Raw genomic sequence first — 23,018 nt, 5'->3', positions numbered from 1 at the left:
ATCACTCCAGCCCATGTGAATATTATTTTACAATAACCTATCTTCATTTTTAACAGAATTATAGGTTAGGATTTTGTCTTATTATGTCTCACTCCTCTAATACACAGCTGCATTTCAGCTGCAGAGAACTTGAGGGCCAGAGCAGTAGCCCAGCGATAGGGCTCCTGCCTGGCACAGCCAACCCAGGTTCCATCCCCAGCATCCCTGGTCCCCTGAGAACTGCCAGGAGCAATTCCTAAGAGCCAGGTATAAGCCCTGAGCACCGCTGAGTGTGGCCCAAAAACCATAAAAAGGGGAACAAATTCTCAATTCAAATAACTAAGAAGAGCCAGCTATACCAAAATGAGCGTAAAAACCCTAATAGCTAACAACAAGTAAACAGAAATAAGCACTTAGAAGAGAATGCGGCAGACTGAGTCCACGCACATCCTGCTACCTACTTCAATGTCAATATCTTTGAATGCTTTGGCACCCAGTTCTGTTTTCTTGATCTGCTCCAAGCGCTCACGGACTGTTTTCTTTTTGATCTGTTCATGTTCCTGTAAGATGCGCTCCTTCTCTCTCTCCTTTGCCTCTTGCCGCAGTCTCTCTTCCTCGGCCTTCCGAACTTTCTGAAGTTCAGCTTCCCGCTGCTCCAGTTCTTCTTTCTCACGCTGAATATTCAGGCTCTCGAGGCGCTCCTTCCTCTCTTCAATTGTCTGCCGACGGGCCAGGATGCGCTGGTGCTCCTTCCGTGAGTTTTTAAGGTAAGCGGTGACAGCCAGCTGGTGCTGCTCTTCTTTCTCTTGCTTCAAGGAGAAATGCATTTTTAAAATGTGTCAGTATTAAGGTATTCAATTATTAGCTCCTGTTAGGCCAGGAAGATAGTACAACAGCTAAGGTGCTTGCCTTGCACAAAGCTAAGCAAGGTTCAATCCCAAGTACCCCTGAGAGTTCTCTAAACCCAGTCAAGACTCACCAAGAAGTGACCAAGCATAGACCAAGAAATGAGCCCTGAGCACTGCCAGGTATGGCCCAAAAACGAAAAATTACTAGTTCTCAAAACAGTGCTCCCTGAAAGCCTCTATTAACTATGTCCCTTTTGTCTTTAGCAAACCTCCTTTCGAGCCCTAGCCAAGGAGAGAGACAGAGGTACTTGTCCTGCACAGAGTAGACCCTGATCCAATTGCCAGCAATGCAGGAATGTCCTTGTCTTGCACACGGCCCCCCAGGAGAGATCCCTGAGCAGAACCAAGTGTGAGAGAGAGGGGGCCTACCAGTATATGAGCAGGCTTGATGACTTCAAGTGCTTTGGCAAGAACTGAGGACATGGCAGTCAGCTGGTTCCGTATCTGCTCGGAAGGCATGCTCTGCAGATGCGGGCCGATAGGGGCATCCTCTCGAGTAGCATAGTTCAAATCCGATCCAAAACTAAGGGTCCGAGAGGTGTGGTCGATCCGAACCTTGAAGAATTAAAGAACCATTATACACAAACATGAAGCCATTGTACAAACTGTCTACTTAAAAAAGGTTAACTGAATAAGAAAAAACAAGTGTTCAGCAGTCTATTGAGCCATCGTCCCAAAAGTTGGGAGGAAAGGACGTGTGTTCATCGAGCCCTTGAAACCCGACTTCTCACACTGTCTATCCCCTCCAGCACATACCTGCAAGTCGCAATGCCGGGCTGCATCTACTATGGCCCGTTCCAGTTGGAAAGCATCAACAAAAGGAACCAGAGAAGTCAAACGAGAAAACTCAATGCTCTGATAAATTTGTGCCACCTGCATAAAAGACACAAGGTCAGTCATATGGCTATTTATTCAGTACTTTTCATGTGCAGTATTTACAGACACACACAACTTTGCATCAGAGGCAGGAAAAAAAAAAAAGGTATCTCAAAACATTTTTATCACGGAGCCAGAATTCTAATCCAAGGACACGAACCCCAAATCCTATGCCTCAATCATTAACACTACCCATGATCCTCAAATACACCCGAAAGGCCAGGTATGTGTGTGGAAAGTTCTGATTTGTGGAGATGTACCACTCAGCTAACTCAGCTGAAACATCTGATGAAACTGTCTGAAGGAGACTGGCAGTATTACTATTTAGTCATACTGCTAATTAGCCTTCAATTATAATGTAGCACATGAGAAATAACACTGCTCACAAGAACATTAGAAAGCAGGTCAATGAAATGTGCACAAATTCCCAAGTGAACATTTAAGAAAAGTTCTTCTGGTAATGCCTAATGTTCGCAGGAGAAAATCTTTCATTCACTATTATTGCAAAGATTCATAAATACAATGCTGTGAGGAGCTACCAACTGTAGTATAAAAAGCTTTAAATACAAAAACTCTGTGGATTTCACTTCTTATGCTACAGAAAAGTCATAGATGCACGTAATGGTACATGTATGAAGGGTGCTCACAGCTGCATTTCCTAATAGCAAAAAGCCTAAAAAGAGATTTCAATTAGTAATATGAAAAATGAATCTTGGTATCTTCGAACAGTGAAAACCCACACAGGTTTAATTTTAAAGAGATGGCAAAGATATATTACTAATAAGGGCAAATGCGCAAACAGTATGCATAAACCAAAGAGGAAAAGTCCTAGATTATGTATAATAATCCTGCTTTCAAAATAAATCTTTTCAAGAAAATCTCTTGTCAGGGGGCCGAAACAATAGTACAGCAGATCGGGTGTGTGCCTTGCATGCATCCAATCCAGCTTTCATTCAGTCCCTGGCATCCCATATGGTCCCCTAAGCACAATCAGCAGTGATTCCCGAGCCAGTGCCAGATGCAGTCCCAAATACAAAGAAAACTAGGGTTAGTTTTTTGTAAACAAAACTATTAAGATACATGGGACTGTTGCTGCAACACTGTGCAACTTTGTAAAGCACAGCAGCTTAATTTAAAAAAAAAAATTATTTTTTAAGAAATGAGGGGGGAAAAAAGGGAGAAATTCCAGCACTGTGGGACTGGGGGTATAATCCAAGGCTGGAGTGAGTACTTTGCAAAATGGAGCCCCAGGCCAAAGAACTGCACGGTCCCCTGAGCACCATCTACGAGCAGCCCCCGATGGGCTGCAGCATGTAAGGTCCAAGCCCAGGAGCACAGCATTCATGGTTCATCTGTACCTGCTGCAGGAGTCGGAGGATGGTGTTATTCTGCAGTTGGGGAACATACTGCTGCAATTCTGGTTCCTTTTCAGGTTGTTCCCGAACCCAATTTAGAACCTATAAAATCCATTAAGTTGAAACAATTACTTTCTGTACAGACAAAGTAATAAAAACAGCTAAAAAGCTTTCCAAATGTCTAGTATTCAAAAACATCAAACAATGCCAAGAAACACAAACGGACTGTGAAGCAGCTGTTACTTGTCTGAAGGTGACTGACAGCGATGGCTACTAAGCCAAGCTGCTAATTTACCTCCACAAGTTAGTCTGGCACATCAGAAATATCTTTCTTCTTACCATAAAGAAAAAAGACAATGAAATGTGCACTAGCGAATGTAAGTGCAAACTACGCCACAGCAGTTTTAGTGACAGGCTAACAAAAGTTCTAACCAAGACAACAGCAAAGCTTTACCTTTGTGACTCTCTCACAGAGTTTCAGTGGGTTGAATTCTACTTCCAGCCAATTGTACAGGTCTTTCACTTCTGGGACCACATACTGCAGAACATTAAATCTGACCTACGGGAAGCAAAATGAAGAAACTTAACAAGTGGAATTCTGAACTGAGTATAAATTAATTTAAAACATAACACTGGGTACAGTAGAGCAGGAAAGACACTTGCCTATACATTGCTGAACCTAGTACCACAAATGATTCCCAGAACACCAAGAGTAATTTCTGAGCACAGCCGGATGTGCCCCGCCCCAAACAAAAACTGGAAACTTTCTTGGATCAACCACCTTCAAATTTGACCCTTTTGAGGGGGCTGGAGCAATAGCACAGCAGGTAGGGCATTTGCCTTGTACGCGGCTAACCCGGGTTCGATTCCCAGCATCCCATATGGTCCCCTGAGCACCGCCAGGAGTAATTCCTGAGTGCAGAGCCAGGAGGGACCCCTGTGCATTGCCGGGTGTGACCCAAAAAGAAAAAAAAAATGACCCTTTTGATATAGTGCAATCTAAAGGACAACTACATCCAATAGTATACATCTACCTAGAGTGAAAAAGATCCAAAAACTCAGAAAATTAAAAACTAAATCAACAGAATAGTTTTAAAGAACACATGGACAACAGCCTACTAAATAAACAGCCTTCACAAGTTAACTATCATCTTCAAAATACACACACATTTGAAGAGCAAGGGAGATGCTTCCATGCTTACATGTTTGAGCACACGCTGTACCCAAGACCACTGAACAGCACCTAACACAGCTGGCGCAGATGCTGGGCATGGCGTGGGTGGCCCCAGAATACCATTAGCCAAAGCCAAGCCAACCCAGGAGATACCGCAAGTTTTTCACTGCTTAAAGCAAGACCCCAGGGTGAGCTCAGTGCTTTACCGACCTGCCACACAAGCTTGAGGTCACCGTGGTGTGAGCACATGCAGCCAAGCAGGTCCCCAAGGGCTGTGACACACCCCTCCACCACCCGTGCCGCAAGTGCTGCACTAGATAGCGCGAGAAGGAGAAGCGCATAATCTGCTCTGGGTTTAAGCCCCAGGACAAGGTCCCTTCAACACAGAACCAGAAACAGTTCCTGGGTACTGATGGGTTTTGCCCCAAAACAAACAAGCTCCATTCAACAAATGAATCTCATGACCTCATCAAAGAAGCAATCAAAACAGTGAGAAAAAAAAAAAAAAACCAACCACTGTTTAATGGTATGAGTTTAAAATACACAAATATAAGGTATATTCTAAGTGGGGCTGGAGCAATAGCACAGCAGTAAGGCGTTTGCCTTGCATGCAGCCAACCTGGGTTCAATTCCCAGCAGCCCATATGGTCCCCTGAGCACCGCCAGGAGTAATTCCTGAGTGCAGAGCCAGGAATAACCCCTGTGCATCGCAAGGTGTGACCCGAAAGGAAAAAAGAAAAAAAAAAACAAGATTATTAGTTCGGGGGGAGGCAATGAGAGAGTGCAAAAGCTAAGGTGCTCGCCCTTCACACGGCCAACCTAGGTTCAATCCCTGGCACCACATACGGTCTCCCAAACCCCACCAAGAAATGATCCCTAAAGACAGTCAGGACTAAGTTCTGAACTGGCACGGTGTGGGCCCCAAAACAACAAAATCCGTGATATTCTAAGTCAAGTAATGAAAACTCTTAGAGCTTAGTTATGGGAGTTTACTGAATAAAATTTATCCTCTCATTTATCAACTTAAAACGCTGTTACCCCTGAGGTCCGCAGGCAGCTCCAAAGGCTAAGTGCTGCTTTGCAGGGGACCCAAATCCAAGCCGCAGTACTGCAATAGTCTCTCGAGTACCACCAGGAGCATAACCCAAGCACCCAGAAGGAGCCTGTGATAACCTCCAAGTTTGGCCAAAAACTCGTTTTTAGAAATTTTCTATTTTAATCATGTGTGTGTGGGCCTCCTGGTTCTGGGATCAGGAATCTGTCCTGGCTTTGCCCCGAGGACCGTATGTATTACAGGGGATGCTTCTATATCTCTAACACCAAAAGATTCTACCTTAACTCAACTTCCTTTCACAGAACAATGCCGCTTTGCATAATCCTCCTTGAAAGGAGACCAAACATTTGTATGGCAATTGTAAATTGCAAAACTGACCTATAAACTAATCCTATTTTACTATGCTTTAACCAAGAAATGTAATTAATTCAAATGATTTTGCTTTCTAGTTACACCAGCGACTCAGGATTTACTCCTGGCCGAGCCCAGAGGACCAGACACGGTGCAGGGACTTGAGCCTGCCAGCCTTACCCACTGTACTGCTGCTCTGGCCACTCAACCTTCTATCCATGCTTTACATGCTTAAAATGAATAAAAAGTAAAGCAAATGCAGGAGCACAGTATGACTGGAGAGTAACACCAGCACAGGCATCCCACAGAGACCGGGTCGGAAGGTGCAGGTCACAGTTGGCATATCGTATTCCCAAGAAATGAGACTAAGTTTAACTCCAACACAAAATGGGTGCATGACTGATATCCAGAAATATCTGAGTATATTTTCCTTCTGTCTTTCTTGGAACGAAGTTAGTGTGACCATACAAATAAAATTACACGAGCTCTAATTTCATCCCTATCAAATTATTCCAGTGAATTGACTCACAACTCCTTCAAATAGAGAATGGGCTAAAATAGGTTATATTTGACCAGAATTAATGACTTTATGATTTAAAATTGGATTCAGGATTTTGTCTGTTTCCGATGAAATTTTCTCATGGTGCTCTCAAGCTAAACAGATAAAGCTCTGCAATTTTCAGGAGAGACCCAGGGGGTGTGGACGTCCACACCCAGCAGTGCTCAGGGTTTACTCCTGGCTGTGTTCAGGGATGACCCCTGAGCAAGCGAGGAAGACCATAATGTGGAGTCAGGGATCAATCAAACCCAAGTCAGCCATTTGCAGGGCCAGAAGAGAGTACAGCTGATAGGGCATTTGCCTTGCACGCAGGCTACACAGGTTCGATCCCCAGCATCCCATGATTCCCTGAGCACTGCCAGGAGTGACTCCTGAGTGCAATCAGGAGTAACCCCTGAGGATCACTGGGTGTGACCCAAAAAGCCAAAAAAAGAAAAAAAACAAAATCAAGTCAGTCACTCTTAAGGTACTTGCTCTCCAGCCCAGGGCCTCTGAGCTATCAAAAGCTGGACGTACGGGTTTAAATATACCTCTTGGGGAACGGCTCATCTATTCAACAGAAATGAACCAATAACTTCTCAAGGTCTACAGTTTGATCTATGGGCACAAGAAGAATTGAAATTGAGTATTTTGACTGCTGACTCAATGCTCTCCCAACACTGACTCCATCAGTACAACAGCCCAACTCTCACATCAAAGGTATATATTCAATTACTAGCAAAGCACTCATTGTGTAATTATCCTACCAGGAAATAATGGATAATCCTTCCAATGTTCCCATTCCTTCAGTTAAAATACAAACCTCTGAAACGTAATTATTGGCATTGCTTTCTATAGACAATGTATTCACTTCATCTAATCTGAATGTAATGCCACAAAATCTAGTTCTCAAAGTTGAACTATGTGTAGTGGCAACGTGGAGAGAAAGCTAGGAGGAGAATGTCCAAGAAAGTGGTCCTGAGGCTGGCGCGATAGTACAGAGGGTAGGGCATTTGCCCTTGCATGTGGCCAACCCGGGTTTGATCCCTGACATCTACTGTCCCCCAAGGACCACTAGGAGTAACTCCTAGTGAGTGAGGAGCCAGGAGTAAACCCTGTGCATCACTGGGTGAAACAGCCACCCACCCCCACCCCAAGAAAAGAAAAGAATGTGGTCTGGAGAAATACTCGGGCCCCCTCCCGGCCCAAGAGGTCGTGTGGTGCTGATACCTACCAGGGATGGGGGCCGGGGCATAACCCCTGTCAAGTATCCCGGTGATGTCTTTTTTTTTTCTCCCCAGTAATATCCACAACATCACCAGCTAACCGGAGGAAATTCGCCTTGACTCAACACTGCTGATTCAAATCTGGTTTCAAACTCATGCACGCATCAAAACTCTTCACAAATGCACCAGAATTCCCAGTGCTAAGCTGTGAAACCTGACCAAAACATTTTCTGTTCCAAGTTACACTGCGGTGAGAGATATAGCTCCACGAGCCAGACCCAGGCTTTTCCTGCAGGCGTTAGGCCCTCAGCATGCCAGAAGCACCGTTCATCAGAGAACCAGGACTGTTTCCTAGTGCTACCACGTATATAACCTCAGAAAAACTAAAATCCTTAAAGCTCTAAAAAAAAAAAAGTTCTAACTTATACCAACCATATCATTTATAAGACCAATTCGTGTTGGTGGGGCCTGAAGTCCCAGCAGGGTTGCAAGGCGACGCTGCTTTTCAACTATGATGCCATCCATGTCCAGGAGCCGGGCAATGTCCGTGCGTTCAGGAGTAATAGGAATGGAAAGAGTGGCCAAGAGAACTCTCGTCGACATTCTGCGGGAGACAAGGTTGGGAATGCTCTAAGACGTGTCGCAGAATATGCCGGTAACACCGTCATGGTAAACTGTCTTTGCAAAGAGCGTTCATCACAGCACACACTTAACTAAGAAAAGACACTGCTAAAAAGAACAGTGAGGGAAAAGACAGCTTCACCCTTCCACTTACTACACCCAGTGTTTCCTAGCTGTGGAATCAATGGCAGAATGAACGCTTTTGTACACTGCAGTCAATGGCTACTGAGGATAAAATACAGCTAAACAGATTAATACTCACTATTCCAATATTCTCTAAAAAGGTGAATGCAGAAAGGGACTGGGGCTACAGCAACAGTACAGTGGGTAGGGCATTTATCTGGCACACACTGAGCAGGATCTGGTCCCCAACACCATCTGATCCCCAAGTAGAGCCAGGAGTTAAGCCTTGAGTATGGGAGCGGATGGCCAAAAACCAAGTAAATACAGCCACATGCAAAGTAGTATCAAATATCCTAAGTATATGATTTTATAACCATAAAAAAAAAACCTCTATGGAAGCATTTTTCTTAATTGTCTAGCTTAATTTCTAAGACTATACTGAACACCCTATCACTGTCATCATGTTGCTCATCGATTTGTTCGAGCGGGCACCAGTAACATCTCTCATTGAGAGACTTATTGTTACTGTTTTTTGGCATATCCAATACGCACGGGTAGCTTGCCAGGCTCTGCCGTGCGGGTGGGATACTCTCGGTAGCTTGCCAGGCTCTCCGAGAGGGGCGGAGGAATTGAACACGGGTCGGCGCATGAAAGGCGAAAGCCCAACCGCTGTGCTATCGCTCCAGCCCCGAATACTATATACACTGACACAAAGCTCAGATCTTGACACCTTGTCCTAATAATTCTTTATTCTCAGTGAACTTCTGGTTAACTGGACCCAAAAGAAATGCAATTGTGGGGCTGGAGCAATAGCACAGCAGATAGGGCGTTTGCCTTGCACACGACCGACCTGGGTTCGATTCCCAGCATCCCATATGGTCCCCTGAGCACCTCCAGGAGTAATTCCTGAGTGCATGAGCCAGGAGTAAACCCTGAGCATCAACGGGTGTGACCTAAAAAGCCAAAAAAAAAAAAAAAAAAGTATATATAGCAGTTGTAACTTCCACACCCCTATATTCTTACCTTTGCATCTCTTCTTGTGTAAGATTCTTTCTCATTTCTCTAGACAAATGGTAAAGACGATGAAGGGTAGAGGCATGGAAAAGAGCATTTCCAGATTTCCAAAACACAGTTGAGACTTTATTATAGTAATTGGCCATCAACTGAGGCTTAGGTGGCTTCTTAGACAAGTTGAACAGCCCATGAATATCTTCCACAGCTTTGAATGCTTCCTAAAATTAATAGTATTATAGTCACAATCATTGGAGTCTAAGCAAACATCTAATTCTCTTAATGAAATCTCAATGCTTTAAGAATAAAAACAGGGGTTGGAGCGATACCATATCGGGTAGGGCATTTGCCTTGCAAGCGGCTGACCCAGCTTCAATTCCCAGCATCCCATATGGTCCCCTGAGCACTGCCAGGAGTAATTCCTGAGTGCATGAGCCAGGACTAACCCCTGTGCATCGATAGGTGTCCCCTCCCCCACCAAAAAAAAAAAAAGAATAAAAACATAGGAGCCAGAAAGAGTACAGGATTAGGGTTCTTGCCTTATATATGGCCAACGCCAGTTTGGGTCTCTGACACCACCATACAGTCCCTAAGCAGAGCCAGAAATAAGCCCTGAGGAACGTTGGGTATAGCCAAAAATATATAAAAAATAACACAATGGGGAACAAACTTGTCTTGCACATGGTAGACCCACATTAAGATCTCTTGCACCCCATATATCCCAAAACCCCACAAATAAAAAAGTATGAAAAGACATACAATACAATCAGGTTTATTTTGTAGTGTTAAGATAGTGAATGAAAAGACCAGAAAGATGAGCACATGATCTGCACGTAGGAGGTCCAGGTTCAATACTTAGCAGTGCCTGGTTTTCTGAGCACACACCAGAGTAACTACCAAGCACAGGCGGAAGTACCCAGCAAGTGTGGCTCAAAATGCCTTGCCTGCCCCTAAGCAAAGACACTTTCAAAAAAAAGTAATATCTTGGGCCGGAGCGACAGCACAGCGGGTAGGGCGTTTGCCTTACATGCGGCCGACCTGGGTTCAATCCCCGGCATCCCATATGGTCCCTCAAGCACTGCCAGGAGTAATTCCTGAGTGCAAAGCCAGGAGTAACCCCTGAGCATTGCTGGGTGTGACCCAAAAAGCAAAAAAAAAAAAACACAAAACAAAAAAGAGTAATATCTGTTCAGTAGTAAAAAAAATGCCAAGTAGGCTCAGAAGAAGCCAGGTGCCACTGGGCTGTCTCCAGGCCACATAATCCCCTAATGAGTTCCTGGCCCAAGGCAATGACCCATAAGCACTTATCACTTCTATCACTTGAAAAAATTAAGAGTGTTCAAGCAGGCCCCAGCCGCCTGGATACCGAAAACCAACCCGGTCAGCCTCCCCTCGGAGGCCACAGGGTGGGCGCTGGCAGCTTCGGTGACCAGATAACCACGGGCCGATCCAACGCCCCCCCCCCCCACATGGCGGCGACAACCCATTCAAATGTCTGCCTTATCAACTTTCAATGTGGTAGTCCCGGTGCCTACCATGGTGACCACGGGTGACGGGGAATCAGGGTTCAATTCCAGAGATGGAGCCTGAAAAACAGCTACCACATCCAAGGCAGGCAGCAGGGGCACAAATTACCCACTCCCGACCCAGGGAGGTAGTGACGAAAAATAACAATACAGGACTCTTTCGAGGCCCCGTAACTGTCAAGAGTCCACTTAAAATCCTTTAATGAGGATCCACTGGAGGGCAAGTCTGGTGCCAGCAGCCATGGTAATTCCAGCTCCAATAGCGTATAAACATTTAAATAAAAATTTAAAAAAGAAAAAAACACCACCTAGTGCCTCTCTCTCAGATATTTAAGAATAAGTTTAGGTCTTTGTTCATTTCCAAACTCTCATTACCAATACTCTAAAAAACTTTAAATGAGGGGGCTGGAGTGATAGCACAGCGGGTAGGGTGTTTGCCTAGCACGCGGCCGACCTGGGTTCGAATCCCAGCATCCCATATGGTCCCTGAGCACCGCCAGGGGTAATTCCTGAGTGCAGAGCCAGGAGTGCAGGAGTGACCCCTGTGCATCGCCAGGTGTGACCCAAAAAGAAAAAAAAAAAAAAAAAAAAAAAACCAAACTTTAATTGGGGGGGCTGGAATGATAGGACAGCAGGTAGGGCGTTTGCCTTGCACACAGTTGACCCAGATTTGATTCCCAGCATCCCATATGATCCCCTGAGCACCGCCAGGAGTAATTTCTGAGTCGAGAACCAGGAATAACCTCTGTGCATCACCGGGTGTGACCCAAAAAGCAAAATAAATAAATAAATTTCAAAAAAAAAAACTTTAATTGGGGCTGAAGAGACAATACAGCAGGTAGGGCACTTGCCTTGCACACAGATGACCTGGGTTCAATTCCCAGCATCCCATATGGTCCCCCTGTACCACCAGGAGTAACTCCTAAGTGCAGAGCCAAGAGTAACCCCTGAGCATCGTTAGGTGAGGCTCCAAAACAACCACCAAATTACCGCCATAGAATGAAAATGGAGTAAGTGCTAGAGATAGTACAGCAGGTACGGCTCTTGTTTTGCACTCACTGAACCAAGTTCAATCCCAGCACCGCATAGGGTCTCTCAAGCATCACCAGGAGTGATCCCTGAGCACAGAGCCAGAAATAAATCCCGAGCACAGCCAGGCATGGCCCAGAAACCAAAAAATGAAATGAAATGAAAGTATGGGTCAGGGATGCAGTTCAGTGGTAAAATCATTTGTGATCTAAATTAGTCCTGGTTTCAATCCAACACCACAACAAAACAATAAAAAACTTTCTGACAAGCCCCAGTGTTTTTGTTATCACAGTAAAGACACAACCTTCCTGTGAAACTGCTACTGGAACACAAACAAAGAAATAAAAAAGAAAAAAATAAACACCAAATACTGAATGGGGGAGAAGTGACAAACCCCCACAAACCAGTAACCAGTAGTTACCACCTACCTGCCATAACTCCATACTGATAGCACTGTCCAGCTGAACAAGCCTGGTTTCCAAATGCATGGACTGGCTCTCTGGATTATTGAGGTTGATTGCAGTGCTTTGGTTATGGTGGCGTTGAATCTGCGACAAGTGCATTCTCAGATTGTCACACAGTTTACGGAATTCAGCCTTTCTGGTATACTGAAGGCAGAATTTGAAAGCTAAAAGCATAATTGTAAAATATATTAGGTACTTTCCACCACCAATCTCAGTATTTGAACAGATTTTATTTCTATATGTTAAGGTAAGCAATTTTTTACAAAACTTATCAAATCCATCAGTTTTCTAGAAATCATCAGATGAGCCCTAACTCAAGATAAGCCTAAAACACCTTTTTGAACCTTGACTAAAAAAATTAAGGAAGTCAAAACCATCAGTTCTGGCACCCTAGGCCTGAAAGTGATTCTCAAAGAGTTTACAAATACCAATCATACAAATCTGGGTCAAGAAAAAACTCACTTTTCAAAATAACCACCTCAAATTTTAAAACCATTTTGAAACCAAAATTTCTGGTCTGGGGGCCGGAGACAGTATAGTCGGTAGGGCATTTCCTTTGCACACAGCTGACCCGGGTTCAATTCTAGGCACCCCATATGCTATCCCAAGCCCCACCAAGAGGGATCCCTAATCAGAGCCAGGTGTGGCCCTCCAAAATAAAAGACCAAGTAGACGGACGGTTCAAAGTGTTTGTGCAGCTGCTTTGCAGGCTGGAGGCCCAGCTTGATTGCCCAGCGACACTAGGTCCCAAACAGAGCTGAGAAAAACCCTCAACACCACCAGGAGTGGCCTGAAACAAGAAAGAAAAAGATCATAGGAACCCAAGGACTGGCAAGAAGGGCATCTGCCTTACAGTGCCGATGACCACGGTTCAATTCCTGGCATTTCAGGGATAACCTCTGAGCATCAGTGGATGTGGCAAAAAAAAATAATAAATACAGGTACTGTTAAGGTAGCTTATCCAAGAATATACAGTAACAGAGTCAAAAGCAGAACTTAAACTTACCAGAAAGGAACAACTTTCCCAGTCACCATAAAAGTCCTAAAACTTTTAGAAGTCTTTTAGATATAGGGCCAGAGAAACAGCTCAGCATGCAAGGCACTTGCCTTGCACGCAGCCGACCTAGTTTCAATTCCCAGCATTTTAAGCCTCCAAGCATTGCCAGGAGTGATTCTAAAGTGCAGAGCCAGGTGTGGCCCCAAAACAGAAACAAACAAAAAAAAACCTTTTAAATATAAATATATTTTTTGGCAAAGTGTCCTATTAAAAATCAATTGTCTAGGTGTAAGAAATAGTAGAGCAAGTATGGTGCTTGCCTTGCATGTGGTCAACCTAGTTTAATCCCCACCACTGCGTATGGAATTATAAGCAATGCTGGGGTCACTCCAGGTCAGAAAATCAGATTCCTGAGCACCTCCAGGTGTGGTCCAAACCCCTAAAATCCCAAATGCTTATGCCATAATTTTTGACTAAACATCAATCAAATTAAACACCAATCAAAGAATAAAAACTAAAATACAAAGTACTATAAAAAAGATCGTTAAATGTAGTTAGTAACTGCAAAACCCATTCAACTTTTCAAATCGGTTATTATTTTACCTTGCTGGGCAATATCATGGTAGAGACGCTCCACTCTAGAATTGTTCCTAAGAAGGTCCAAACACTGCCTATATGATTCCCACAAGAATTTAACCCATGGAGTTAAGAGTAATCTGTCAGTTCGATCCTGAGTGTCTTCACCACTCACAGCACTTAAAAGAACGCTGCAAAAACACAGAAACAAACATGTTAAAAATCATCTTAGACATGGTGTCCCACTTCACCGTATTTAAAAAAAAAAAAATCAATACTTTAAACTACAAGTTCAACTCCAACATCTATTCAGACTATCATTTAGGGGCACACAGTTTCCAATCTATAGGTTGTAATTTCTTCTACAAATTTTAAGTAACAACTTTTTGGTTAAATTGTAACAGATGTTTCTAAGTGTTTACTTCAAATGGAGAGAGAAGTACTTTAAAAGAAAAACCTTTACTAGCACTGGAACCCACATACCTCTCAGGAGTTTGAATATTATCCAGATCTTCTATGTCTAAAACCATCTGCTGGGATTCTTCTTTTGCAGCTTCAGTTTTTTCCTCTGCCAATTTCAGATATGCCCTAACAACATCTTCTAGAGATTTGATGTTTACCTAAGGGCCCAAAACAAAACAGAAACTTAAAAACTTTCCCCAAAGAACCAGAAAGTATTTTAAAAGCAGGGTTTATTAACTATGTAACAGATTTAAGGCATTTCAGCAGAAGCACCCACAGAAACATAAAATCCGACCCTGCGCATACCTGCTGGCAGATGTTCTTATACTGGTATAACCCTTCCTTAGCCAGGTGGCTCTTGCGAAGATCCACACATAGCTCCAAGTATTTCAACATAATCGGCTCGTGTATTTTCTGCCATGTTCTATGTTTCTTACTTTTCATAACATCATAAAGAACATCCAGAGCAGGTTGTTTTTTGCCAACCTCAAGAAATTCTGTAAAGAAAGAATTAAGACCAGTTAATTATGTATAACCTTCAACAGTCCAAATCTTGCTTTTTTAACTGTTTTATAATTTCACCTTTATTCTTAACTTCTAAGGCTCTACTCTACCAAAATTACCTAAGGTAAAACAATGAAAATCTCAAAATGTAACTTAAGTTACAGACACTAGAGCAATGACCAAAGGTATCTTCCCCCAACAAAAACACAGAAAGTTCAGTATGACTTCAGTCACACATTCAACTAAAGAAAGTTCTTCTTGTCACACCAGCCTTGAGACAAAATCATATTCCCTTTGCTCCTTGTAAGTGGACGGTGTTGGCTCTACCTCGGATCTCTAGTCTGAGCAAATTCTTTAGTGATCCATGTGTCTGAGTCTTGGAGCCTACAGCAGTCTCAAGATCAGGTGGTGTGAAAGCTCAAATTGGTTCTTCACTACTATATTGTCTTTTGCCTTTCCAAAGACACATTCGGATTAACATGTAGCTATCTAAAAAAAATTAGTTCACTGGAATCAAACTAGCTCTAATTTAGGAGAAACTATCACTTTGTCTTCTAATCCATAAGTGTGAACTGTGTATCCATGTCCAAAGATGAGAAAAAAAATTAAAGCCTATTTTAGGGCCAGGATTACAGTATAAGCAGATAGTGCATGCCTTGATATAATGCATAGCATATAGCATAGTGGGTATGCCTTGCACGCAACTGACTCAGTTCCTCTCCTGACATCCCATACGGTCCCTTAAGCCCGCCAGGAGTGATCCCTGAGTACAGAGCCAAGAGTAACCCCTCTGAGTATCACCAGGTATGACCCCAAAACCAAAATATATATATAAATAAAGCTTATTTTAAAATTGAGAAATCAGGGCAGAGAAACACCTGCTAATGGGAAATACCTCCCAAACACTGCAATGTGATCCCAAAAGACCCCAAAATTGGGGCCAGAGACAGTCCAACAGAAGGTGATTTGCGGCTGTCTCAAGGTCAAGCCCCCGCACGGGTAGAAGTGACTTCCTGAGCACACCGCATAATCCCTGAGCTTCACCAGGGTGGCCCCTCCAAAAAAGGAAACAAAGCAGAAGACCCGACCCTCAACTACAGGCCATGAAGTACACCAGACTGCAACCCAGAGTTCCTGCGGGAAAGTGTAAGTTCTGCCCACTTGACCTGACCAAAACCTTTTAATAGTTTATGCTAAGTCACATGACTACACTCAACATAAAACTCAGTAACTGTGGGCCAGAGAAGCCGTAATGCCTGGTCTCTGGCATGACAGATACCCAGAGCTGAGCCAGAGGAGCCCTGAGCAATTCAGGGTATAAAGCCAAAATAATTTTCTTTTTAATATTTTTTCAATAATTGACAATTTTCACAACAAAGTCTTTCTACACATTTAAAAAATCTGAGGTGTGGGGCTGGAGCAATAGCACAGCGGGTAGGGTGTTTGCCTTGCACGCAGCTGACCCGGGTTCAATTCCCAGCATCCCATATGGTCCCCTGAGCACCGCCAGGTGTGACCCAAAAAGCAAAAAAAAAAAAAAAAGAAACTGGGGCTCTAAGACACTAGGTTCAAGCCTCTAAACACCACATCCCCATTTTGCTATCTCTGCTTTATTTTGGGGGAGGGCTTGTTTTTGGTTTTTGTTTTGTTTGGAGGCCAAACCCTATACTCAGATCACTCCTGGTCTCACTCAGGAGACCCCCGTGGGGTGACAGGCCTCATGAAAGACAAACACTTTACCCTTCTTTTTTTTTTAAGTTTTTTGGGTCACTGTCAGCCATACTCATGGGTTACTCCTGGCTCTGCTCGGTGAACCATATGGGATGCCGGAGACGGAACCCATGTCGGCCATGGTTAAGCGCCCTACCCATTGTATTATCACTAGCTCCCCAATTTTATTTCAAACAGCTTTCCTCCTAGAAAAAAAATATATTTCGACAAGATATGTATATATATAATATTTATTTTAGGGCCAGAGCAATACAGTGGAACTGGACCTGCTTGCAACTGACCTGGGTTCAATCCCCAGCATCCCATAGGGTCCCCCAAGCCTCACCAGGTGTGATGCCTAAGACAGAACAGTTAAGTCCTGAGCACCAGAGTGACCCCCCAAAATATATATATATATATATCTTAAAAATAAACATGCCTAAAACTGAGCTACCAATAACTTTGTAAATCAGTTAACAGTTAATAAAAAAAAAATTAAGTGAACATATAGCACTATCTCCCAGATGATACTGTGCTCCAAGAACAGTATTATAAATAGGCAAAGGTATAATAGTCACAGACTTTAGTAATTCTCTATCAATGATTTCTAACTACATCTTTCAGGAATGTTGCATCCAAACATTCCTTCCTCTAAATATTCATTTAAAAAAACCACAAATATTCCAACTAGAAGAGAGAGAGAGATTGAGAAAGGAAATTATAACAAGCGAAATCACAAGACTATAGAAATAAGTGTATTTCTTAAAAGCTGGGGCTGACAGTCATAGTGCATATGCTTTGTATTTAGGTGAGGTCCTGGTTCAGTTCCACGTATAAATAATACCAATAATCCTCACTAACAAAATCAAATCCCTTTTCAATATTCCAAATCGGTGATCTGAGTATGAATCCTGCCATTACGGCACACCTTAGGTAATAGGTGCTTCTAAGTTTACCCTTCACATTACCAACATCACTTCCGGGGCAGCAGAGCACACCACCCCCCAGCTCTGCACACTGGTCTCAGCATGAGGCGTCGTGACCCCAGAGCAGAGTCCTGAGCGGCCCTGAGCACTGTGAGCTGTGGCCCAAACCCTCCCCCAAATAAAAATCACTCCAGCACTAAGATACCTTATTTCTAATTCCCAGTATTTTATTGAGAACTTAAATCTTACACTAATAGCTAAGCACGATCAATGTGCTCGTAACAAGGACAGATGCAAAGCTGGTCTCAGGAAGACAATGATAAAATACTACGCTGCCCAAGAGCACTTCACAGTAAGAAAAACCTCTTATTTCAAATGGGAGAATGTGGTGGCTTAATATCACTCCAGGGGGAAAAAAAGCCTGTTTAGGAACACATGGATTTTCACTTCCTAGACAGCCAATCATATTTATGATTCCAAAGAGCAAAATTTCAAAATTTCAAACTCTTGAAATACTTATGTTCCAACCAGTCAAAGCAAATGAATGCATTCTTTATGAAAATGTAGGATAAACACCCACCATGATCAAGGAGGAAAAAAACCAGAAGAATGTTTTTAGAAAGGGAAGGGACTGATCAAGATAACCTGGTGGTAAAAGTGGGTCTTTGCCCTATTATACAGGTAGTTCCTATGATTTACGAAAGTTTCTAGGGCTGATACGAACTATCACACGCCAATGTCTCTGTTTTAATAAGGACAGGCTCATTCTTAGGTTGCTGCTTTTGACACAAAATACAAAAACCTGAAATTATAAACCATTTTCATGAAGTGGCCTTTCCTAGTACTTTTCAAACACAGCGAAGATAACATGTGTCTAGCTCCAAAGGTTTACATCAGTCCTTCATAGTTACTAGTCTTTGTGCAAGCTAATATGTTACACAATTTACTGGCTTAATAACAACTTGAGGCCACAGGTTGTATAGTTAAAGAGGCTGTTTCTGAGAGTCAGAAGCAACCAATTTGGCACACCAAACAATCATCTGGAAAAGGGATTTTGTCCAAAAGATTCTGACAGGCAGGGGTATGAGCCCACAACTCATCTTTCTGAGTAATCGCAAGTTGCCAAAGTTCTAGACTCTCCTACTTAAATGTATTGCGATTTTATTAAGACAGATCTAAAAAGGTTCAGGAGCACAAGAGTTTAGGTAAAAATGTAGAAAAAAATGACACTTGCAGAGAATAAAAAGTTTCTTAGGGGGGGGTCCTGAGCCATTTCTCTGCTCCCTCTGAGCAGGTACAGGAGTTTCATCCCGGGTGGCACGACTTTTTGGTCCGACAATGGAATCAAGAGGAGCAAGTACAATCTTTTTGAGGGGTACCTTTTATTTATTTAATTTTTTTTTGCGGGGTGAGGGGGAGCTACAAACACAGTATTATCCTTTTTTCTTGCCCACTTGAACTTCCGGTTACTTCCTCCCAACCGTCCTCCAAGAATCACATTAGTCTATTTCAGCCCAGGAGCCGTGAAAGATGGCAGGGCGATTGCGTCATGGCTGATAGCCTCAGTTTAAGAAGTTGTTGAGACATTATGCTCCTAGGACCCCAGAGGAGCGAGGAGGAAGGCTGTTTGCAGACCCCCGTGCCCGTCGGGGCCGTGCAAGCGCTCGGGCCCTGGGGCAGAACCGCCGGGCAGCGCGGAGGGCCAGCAGCTATCAGGGACGGGCACGGCGGGCAATTCTGTCCGCACAACACCCCTCCTCCCGCCCCCCCCCCAAAAAAAAAAGTCTTTCCAACCCAGCCTCCAACGACCGAGTGCCCCGACGCCCGGCGGGGCCGTGTGCACGGCGCCCGGGCGCCCCCCCAAGCAGGGCCCCAAGCCTCTCGCGGACGGCACCGGGCGGCGAGAAACGGGCGGGCGGCGGCGCTGCGGCCAGAGAAAAGGAAGAACGAGGAGGAGTTGAAGATAAAAAAAAATGCAGCCGCCGCCAGGTTCCCGGAGCCCCGGCCGGCGTGACCTTGGGCGGCCGAGCCCGCCGCGGGCGTCGGGGTCGCAGGGCGGGCGGCACCTGCCAAGTTTCACCCCGTCGGAACCCGCCCGGCTTCCCGGAACTCGGGCGGCGGGTCGCGGGGGTCGGGGCGGGGACCGCGGGCGCCCGGGGAGAGGAATGTGGGGCGGGGGCCGACCGGGCGGCGGCGGGCGGGTCGCGGGGGCCCGGGGCGGGGGTCGCGGAGGCGCCGGGACGAGGCCCAAGGCCCGGGTCCCGGGGCGGGGCCCGGAGCGGGGGTCGCGGAGCCCGGGGCGGGGGGGCCGGCGGGCGGGCGGTGGGGGCCGGGGCGGGGGTCGCGGAGGCCCGGGGCGGGGCCGGCGGGCGGGCGGGCGGCGGGGCCGGGGCCGGGGCGGGGGCCGGCCGGCCGCGGGAGGAGGAGCCGCGGCCCTCGCGTGCTTTGTCCCCGGGAGGGAGCCATGTTCCTTCCGCCCCGGCGCTCCCAGATGGCGGCCGGGCCGCGGCTCGCAGCGGGCGGACGCGGCGCCCGCGGCCCGGAGCGCCCGGCCCGGCGCGGCGCCGGCTGACGGGGCGGCCGGGGCGGCGGTTCGCGGGCGCCCGCGGGTCGGGGCCCGAGGGGCCGCGGCGGCGGCGGCAGGAAGCAGGCCCGACCCCCCGGCGGCTCACCGTTGGCGCGCTTGAGGGCGTTCTCGGGCCTCTGGAAGTAGGCCGGCATGGTGGCGGCAGGCGCGGTTCACCCGGCGTCGGCGAACTCCTCGGGGGCCCGGAGAGCGGAGCCGGGGAAGCAGCGCGAGGCTCCACGCGCCGCCAGCAGACGCCCGCGCCCAGCCGCCCCGAGACGGAAAGGAAGGGCCACGTGACCGCGCGCCGCGCCGCGCCGCCGCCGCCCGGGCCCCGGATGTAGGGGGCGGGGCCGCCGCCCTCGCCCCGCCCCTCCGCGGCGCGCAGGCGCGCTGGCGTCACGCGCGGCGGCTGACGTGGCGGTGGCGGCGGCGGCGGCGTTGGACCCCGCAGCCCTCGCTGGCTTCCGCCGCGGGCACGTTGGGAGACGGGGCCCGTCCCTGTCCCCGCGGCAGTGGGGCTGGGCAATGGTGAGGTCGGGGTCCGGGCGTCCCCCCGGAGGAGAGGCAGGCGTCCGCACCGGCGCGCCTTCCCCACGGCAGTGCCGCCCGGGTCCCGCGTGCCCCGGCCGGAAGGACCTGGCGGGGATCCGGGGAAAGACCGAATTTAGCCGCTGCCCGAAAGGGGCCGGGGAAGGGCGGCGTGACCTGGGGGGATGGGGCGAGCACGCCGGGCTCCGCGGGCCGCCTAACCGCCTAGCTCGCTGCCATCGGGAAACCCAGCTCGAAAATTGCCCCGGGGGAAGGGGGCGTGCCATTTCACCTCCCCCCAGAAAGTGGGTTTGGACCCCGAAAAACTTAAAGGTGGGTACCGCAATCCGACTGAGAGCGAAAGCCCCCGCTGCAGAAGGGAGTTGCATCATACTTGAGAATACGTGAGCGTGCGCTCGCGCTTTCCTCGGGCACAGATCTCAAGCCTTTGAGTGCAAGGAGTGTTGGTGGGAAGAAACAAGCTAGCAAGCCCTGTTGCTGCAGACTTTTTTTTTTTTTTTTTTTTTTTTTTGCTGGTACGAGGGAAGGCAAACCCTGTACTGAGCCACAGATCTGATCTTTTATTTTTAACACTTGCAAAGAGTAATTACACCTAGAACTTGAAAGCTATCTGATCCAAAGCTAATTACTTAAGTCCTGTATCTGCAATGAAGATGAATTTAGGAGAAAATACAGCCAGCAACAGTGGGAAAATAAAATCTATGACACGTCTTGTAATGCTAGATGGAATATGTGAATTCAGAGTTACACAGTAAAGCAGGAGCATATAATATACATCGTATACCGCCGTGAGCGATTGCCCCCCACTTCCCTAACCCCTCACCCCAAACATTTTCCTACTTAAATTTATCAATTAAGGTTAGCAGAGAGCTCAGTAAGCTGGATGGCATTGAGGAAAACCTGGTTCCTGTCCCTGTCCCTGTCACCACATGGTCCTGAGTACCTCTCATACCCGGAGTAGACCCTGAGCACCAATGGCCCATGGCCCCAAAACAAAATAAAATTAATAATGTATCACAAGGAAATTTGAGGAGCTAGAGAGATAGTACAGGGGGTAAGTTCTTGCCTTGAACGCAGCCAACAGGGGTTCAATTATGACACAAAGTATGGTACCCGGAGCCCCACCAGAAGTGATCCCTGAACATTGCCAGGTGTGCTTCTCCCCCCTCAAAAAAAGACATTTGGATGGCAAAGTGCAGATATAGACCCCCTCCCCAAATACAACTTCTAAGGAAGTTTGCTATAAAATTAATCTCAGAGTTCACCTTCTAAAAGCCTAGACTTTTATGTATGAACTTAACGTCACTCAAAGGAGAGCCAGACAGGGATGGGCCATAAGTACTGAGAAGCTGAAGGAACTGTTTTATAGGGCAGGATCAAGAGGCTCCTTTATGTACGTAATAATTAAGTCAGAATTACAGAGCTACATCCGAGCAAATAAGCTTTTAAGTGCTGGAGATAGGAAACTAGTTAGTAGGTCATGGAGCCATGCAACAACTAAAAAAAGAAACCTGGCCTAAATAAAAGAAAAAGCTTCAGGGTCCCAGTGATAGTGCAGCAGGGAGGGCATTTGCCTCGAGCAGGGCTGACTGGGCACAATCTCCAGCATCCCGCCTGGTCCCCAGAGATGCCCAGAGCACAGTCACATATGCCCTCACCACCCTAAGAAATTAAACGGCCAGGGGCTGGAGCGATAGCACAGCGGGTAGGGCATTTGCCTTGCACGCGGCTGACCCGGGTTCGATTCCCAGCATCCCATATGGTCCCCTGAGCACTGCCAGGGGTGATTCCTGAGTGCAGAGTCAGGAGTAACCCCTGTGCATCGCCAGGTGTGACCCAAAAAGAAAAAAAAAAGAAACGGCCATAAGAGAAGAAAGAGAAGAAAATCCAACACCCTCACATTGCCATACACGTGGCTTAAGTGGTCACATGACCTCTGTTTATTAGACATTATTTGTGAGACCTACAAATTGGGTTTGTGTTTGTTTGGGTTTAGCCACCAGACCCTGCCTCAGGGGCTACTTCTGGCAGTGTTGGGAGATCCGTGCGGTACCAGGAATAGACCCTGGACCTCCCACGTGTAAAGCATGCACCTCAGCGCATCGGCTCATCTCTGGCCTTTTTTTTTTTTTTTTTGGCTGGCTTGAGTTGTTCTATCAGACTTAAAAAATGTGGAGGTAGTGGGGTGCGGTGCTGCCAGCAGGTCAACCTGTGCCCTGGGGGTGAGTGCATCAGCAGCCTGATGGAGTCTTCAGGCTTCCTGATACCCCCAAAATTGCCACTGCACCTCTGGCCAGACCCAAACAACTCTGGACCAAGTTTCCCAAGAAATTAAAGGGCCAAAAGTTAGGTACATGGGAGCCACGCCCTCAAGCCACCTCCTCGAACCACCCAGCTATACAAGCTCATTTATCGGCCTTGATTTAGAGACCCATAAATAAATCTCAAAAGAGATCAAAAGTTATAGTTAATCTCGGGTCCGAGTGCGGC

The 23,018-nt window shown here is 46.4% G+C and overlaps 1 protein-coding gene and 2 non-coding genes across 3 annotated transcripts in view; all 3 read right to left on the bottom strand.

The window, feature by feature from the left end:
• EIF3A (eukaryotic translation initiation factor 3 subunit A) overlaps nt 1–20,277 on the bottom strand; it is a 38,291-nt gene extending 18,014 nt beyond the window's left edge. The window contains exons 1-12 of the mRNA XM_055118965.1: nt 20,083–20,277; nt 14,577–14,767; nt 14,292–14,428; nt 13,836–13,999; nt 12,200–12,399; nt 9,229–9,437; nt 7,894–8,065; nt 3,573–3,677; nt 3,122–3,220; nt 1,644–1,760; nt 1,257–1,442; nt 441–788 (exon numbers count right to left, since the gene is read on the bottom strand). Coding sequence (XP_054974940.1) covers nt 441–788; nt 1,257–1,442; nt 1,644–1,760; nt 3,122–3,220; nt 3,573–3,677; nt 7,894–8,065; nt 9,229–9,437; nt 12,200–12,399; nt 13,836–13,999; nt 14,292–14,428; nt 14,577–14,767; nt 20,083–20,131 — 1,977 coding nt within the window. The 5' untranslated portion in view covers nt 20,132–20,277. The remainder of the gene's footprint in view (nt 1–440; nt 789–1,256; nt 1,443–1,643; nt 1,761–3,121; nt 3,221–3,572; nt 3,678–7,893; nt 8,066–9,228; nt 9,438–12,199; nt 12,400–13,835; nt 14,000–14,291; nt 14,429–14,576; nt 14,768–20,082) is intronic.
• LOC129399484 (small nucleolar RNA SNORA19) lies at nt 2,056–2,184 on the bottom strand. The gene has a single exon (XR_008627120.1). It is a non-coding gene; the product is annotated as a small nucleolar RNA SNORA19 (small nucleolar RNA).
• On the bottom strand, nt 3,360–3,487 carry LOC129399485 (small nucleolar RNA SNORA19). The gene has a single exon (XR_008627121.1). It is a non-coding gene; the product is annotated as a small nucleolar RNA SNORA19 (small nucleolar RNA).
• Nucleotides 20,278–23,018: the final 2,741 nt, after the last annotated feature.

The sequence above is a fragment of the Sorex araneus genome, chromosome 11, assembly GCF_027595985.1.
Source record: "Sorex araneus isolate mSorAra2 chromosome 11, mSorAra2.pri, whole genome shotgun sequence".
Taxonomy (NCBI): Eukaryota; Metazoa; Chordata; class Mammalia; order Eulipotyphla; family Soricidae; genus Sorex; species Sorex araneus.
The sequence above is the reverse complement of the archived record's forward strand: the minus strand, read 5'-3'. Positions and strand labels throughout refer to the sequence as shown.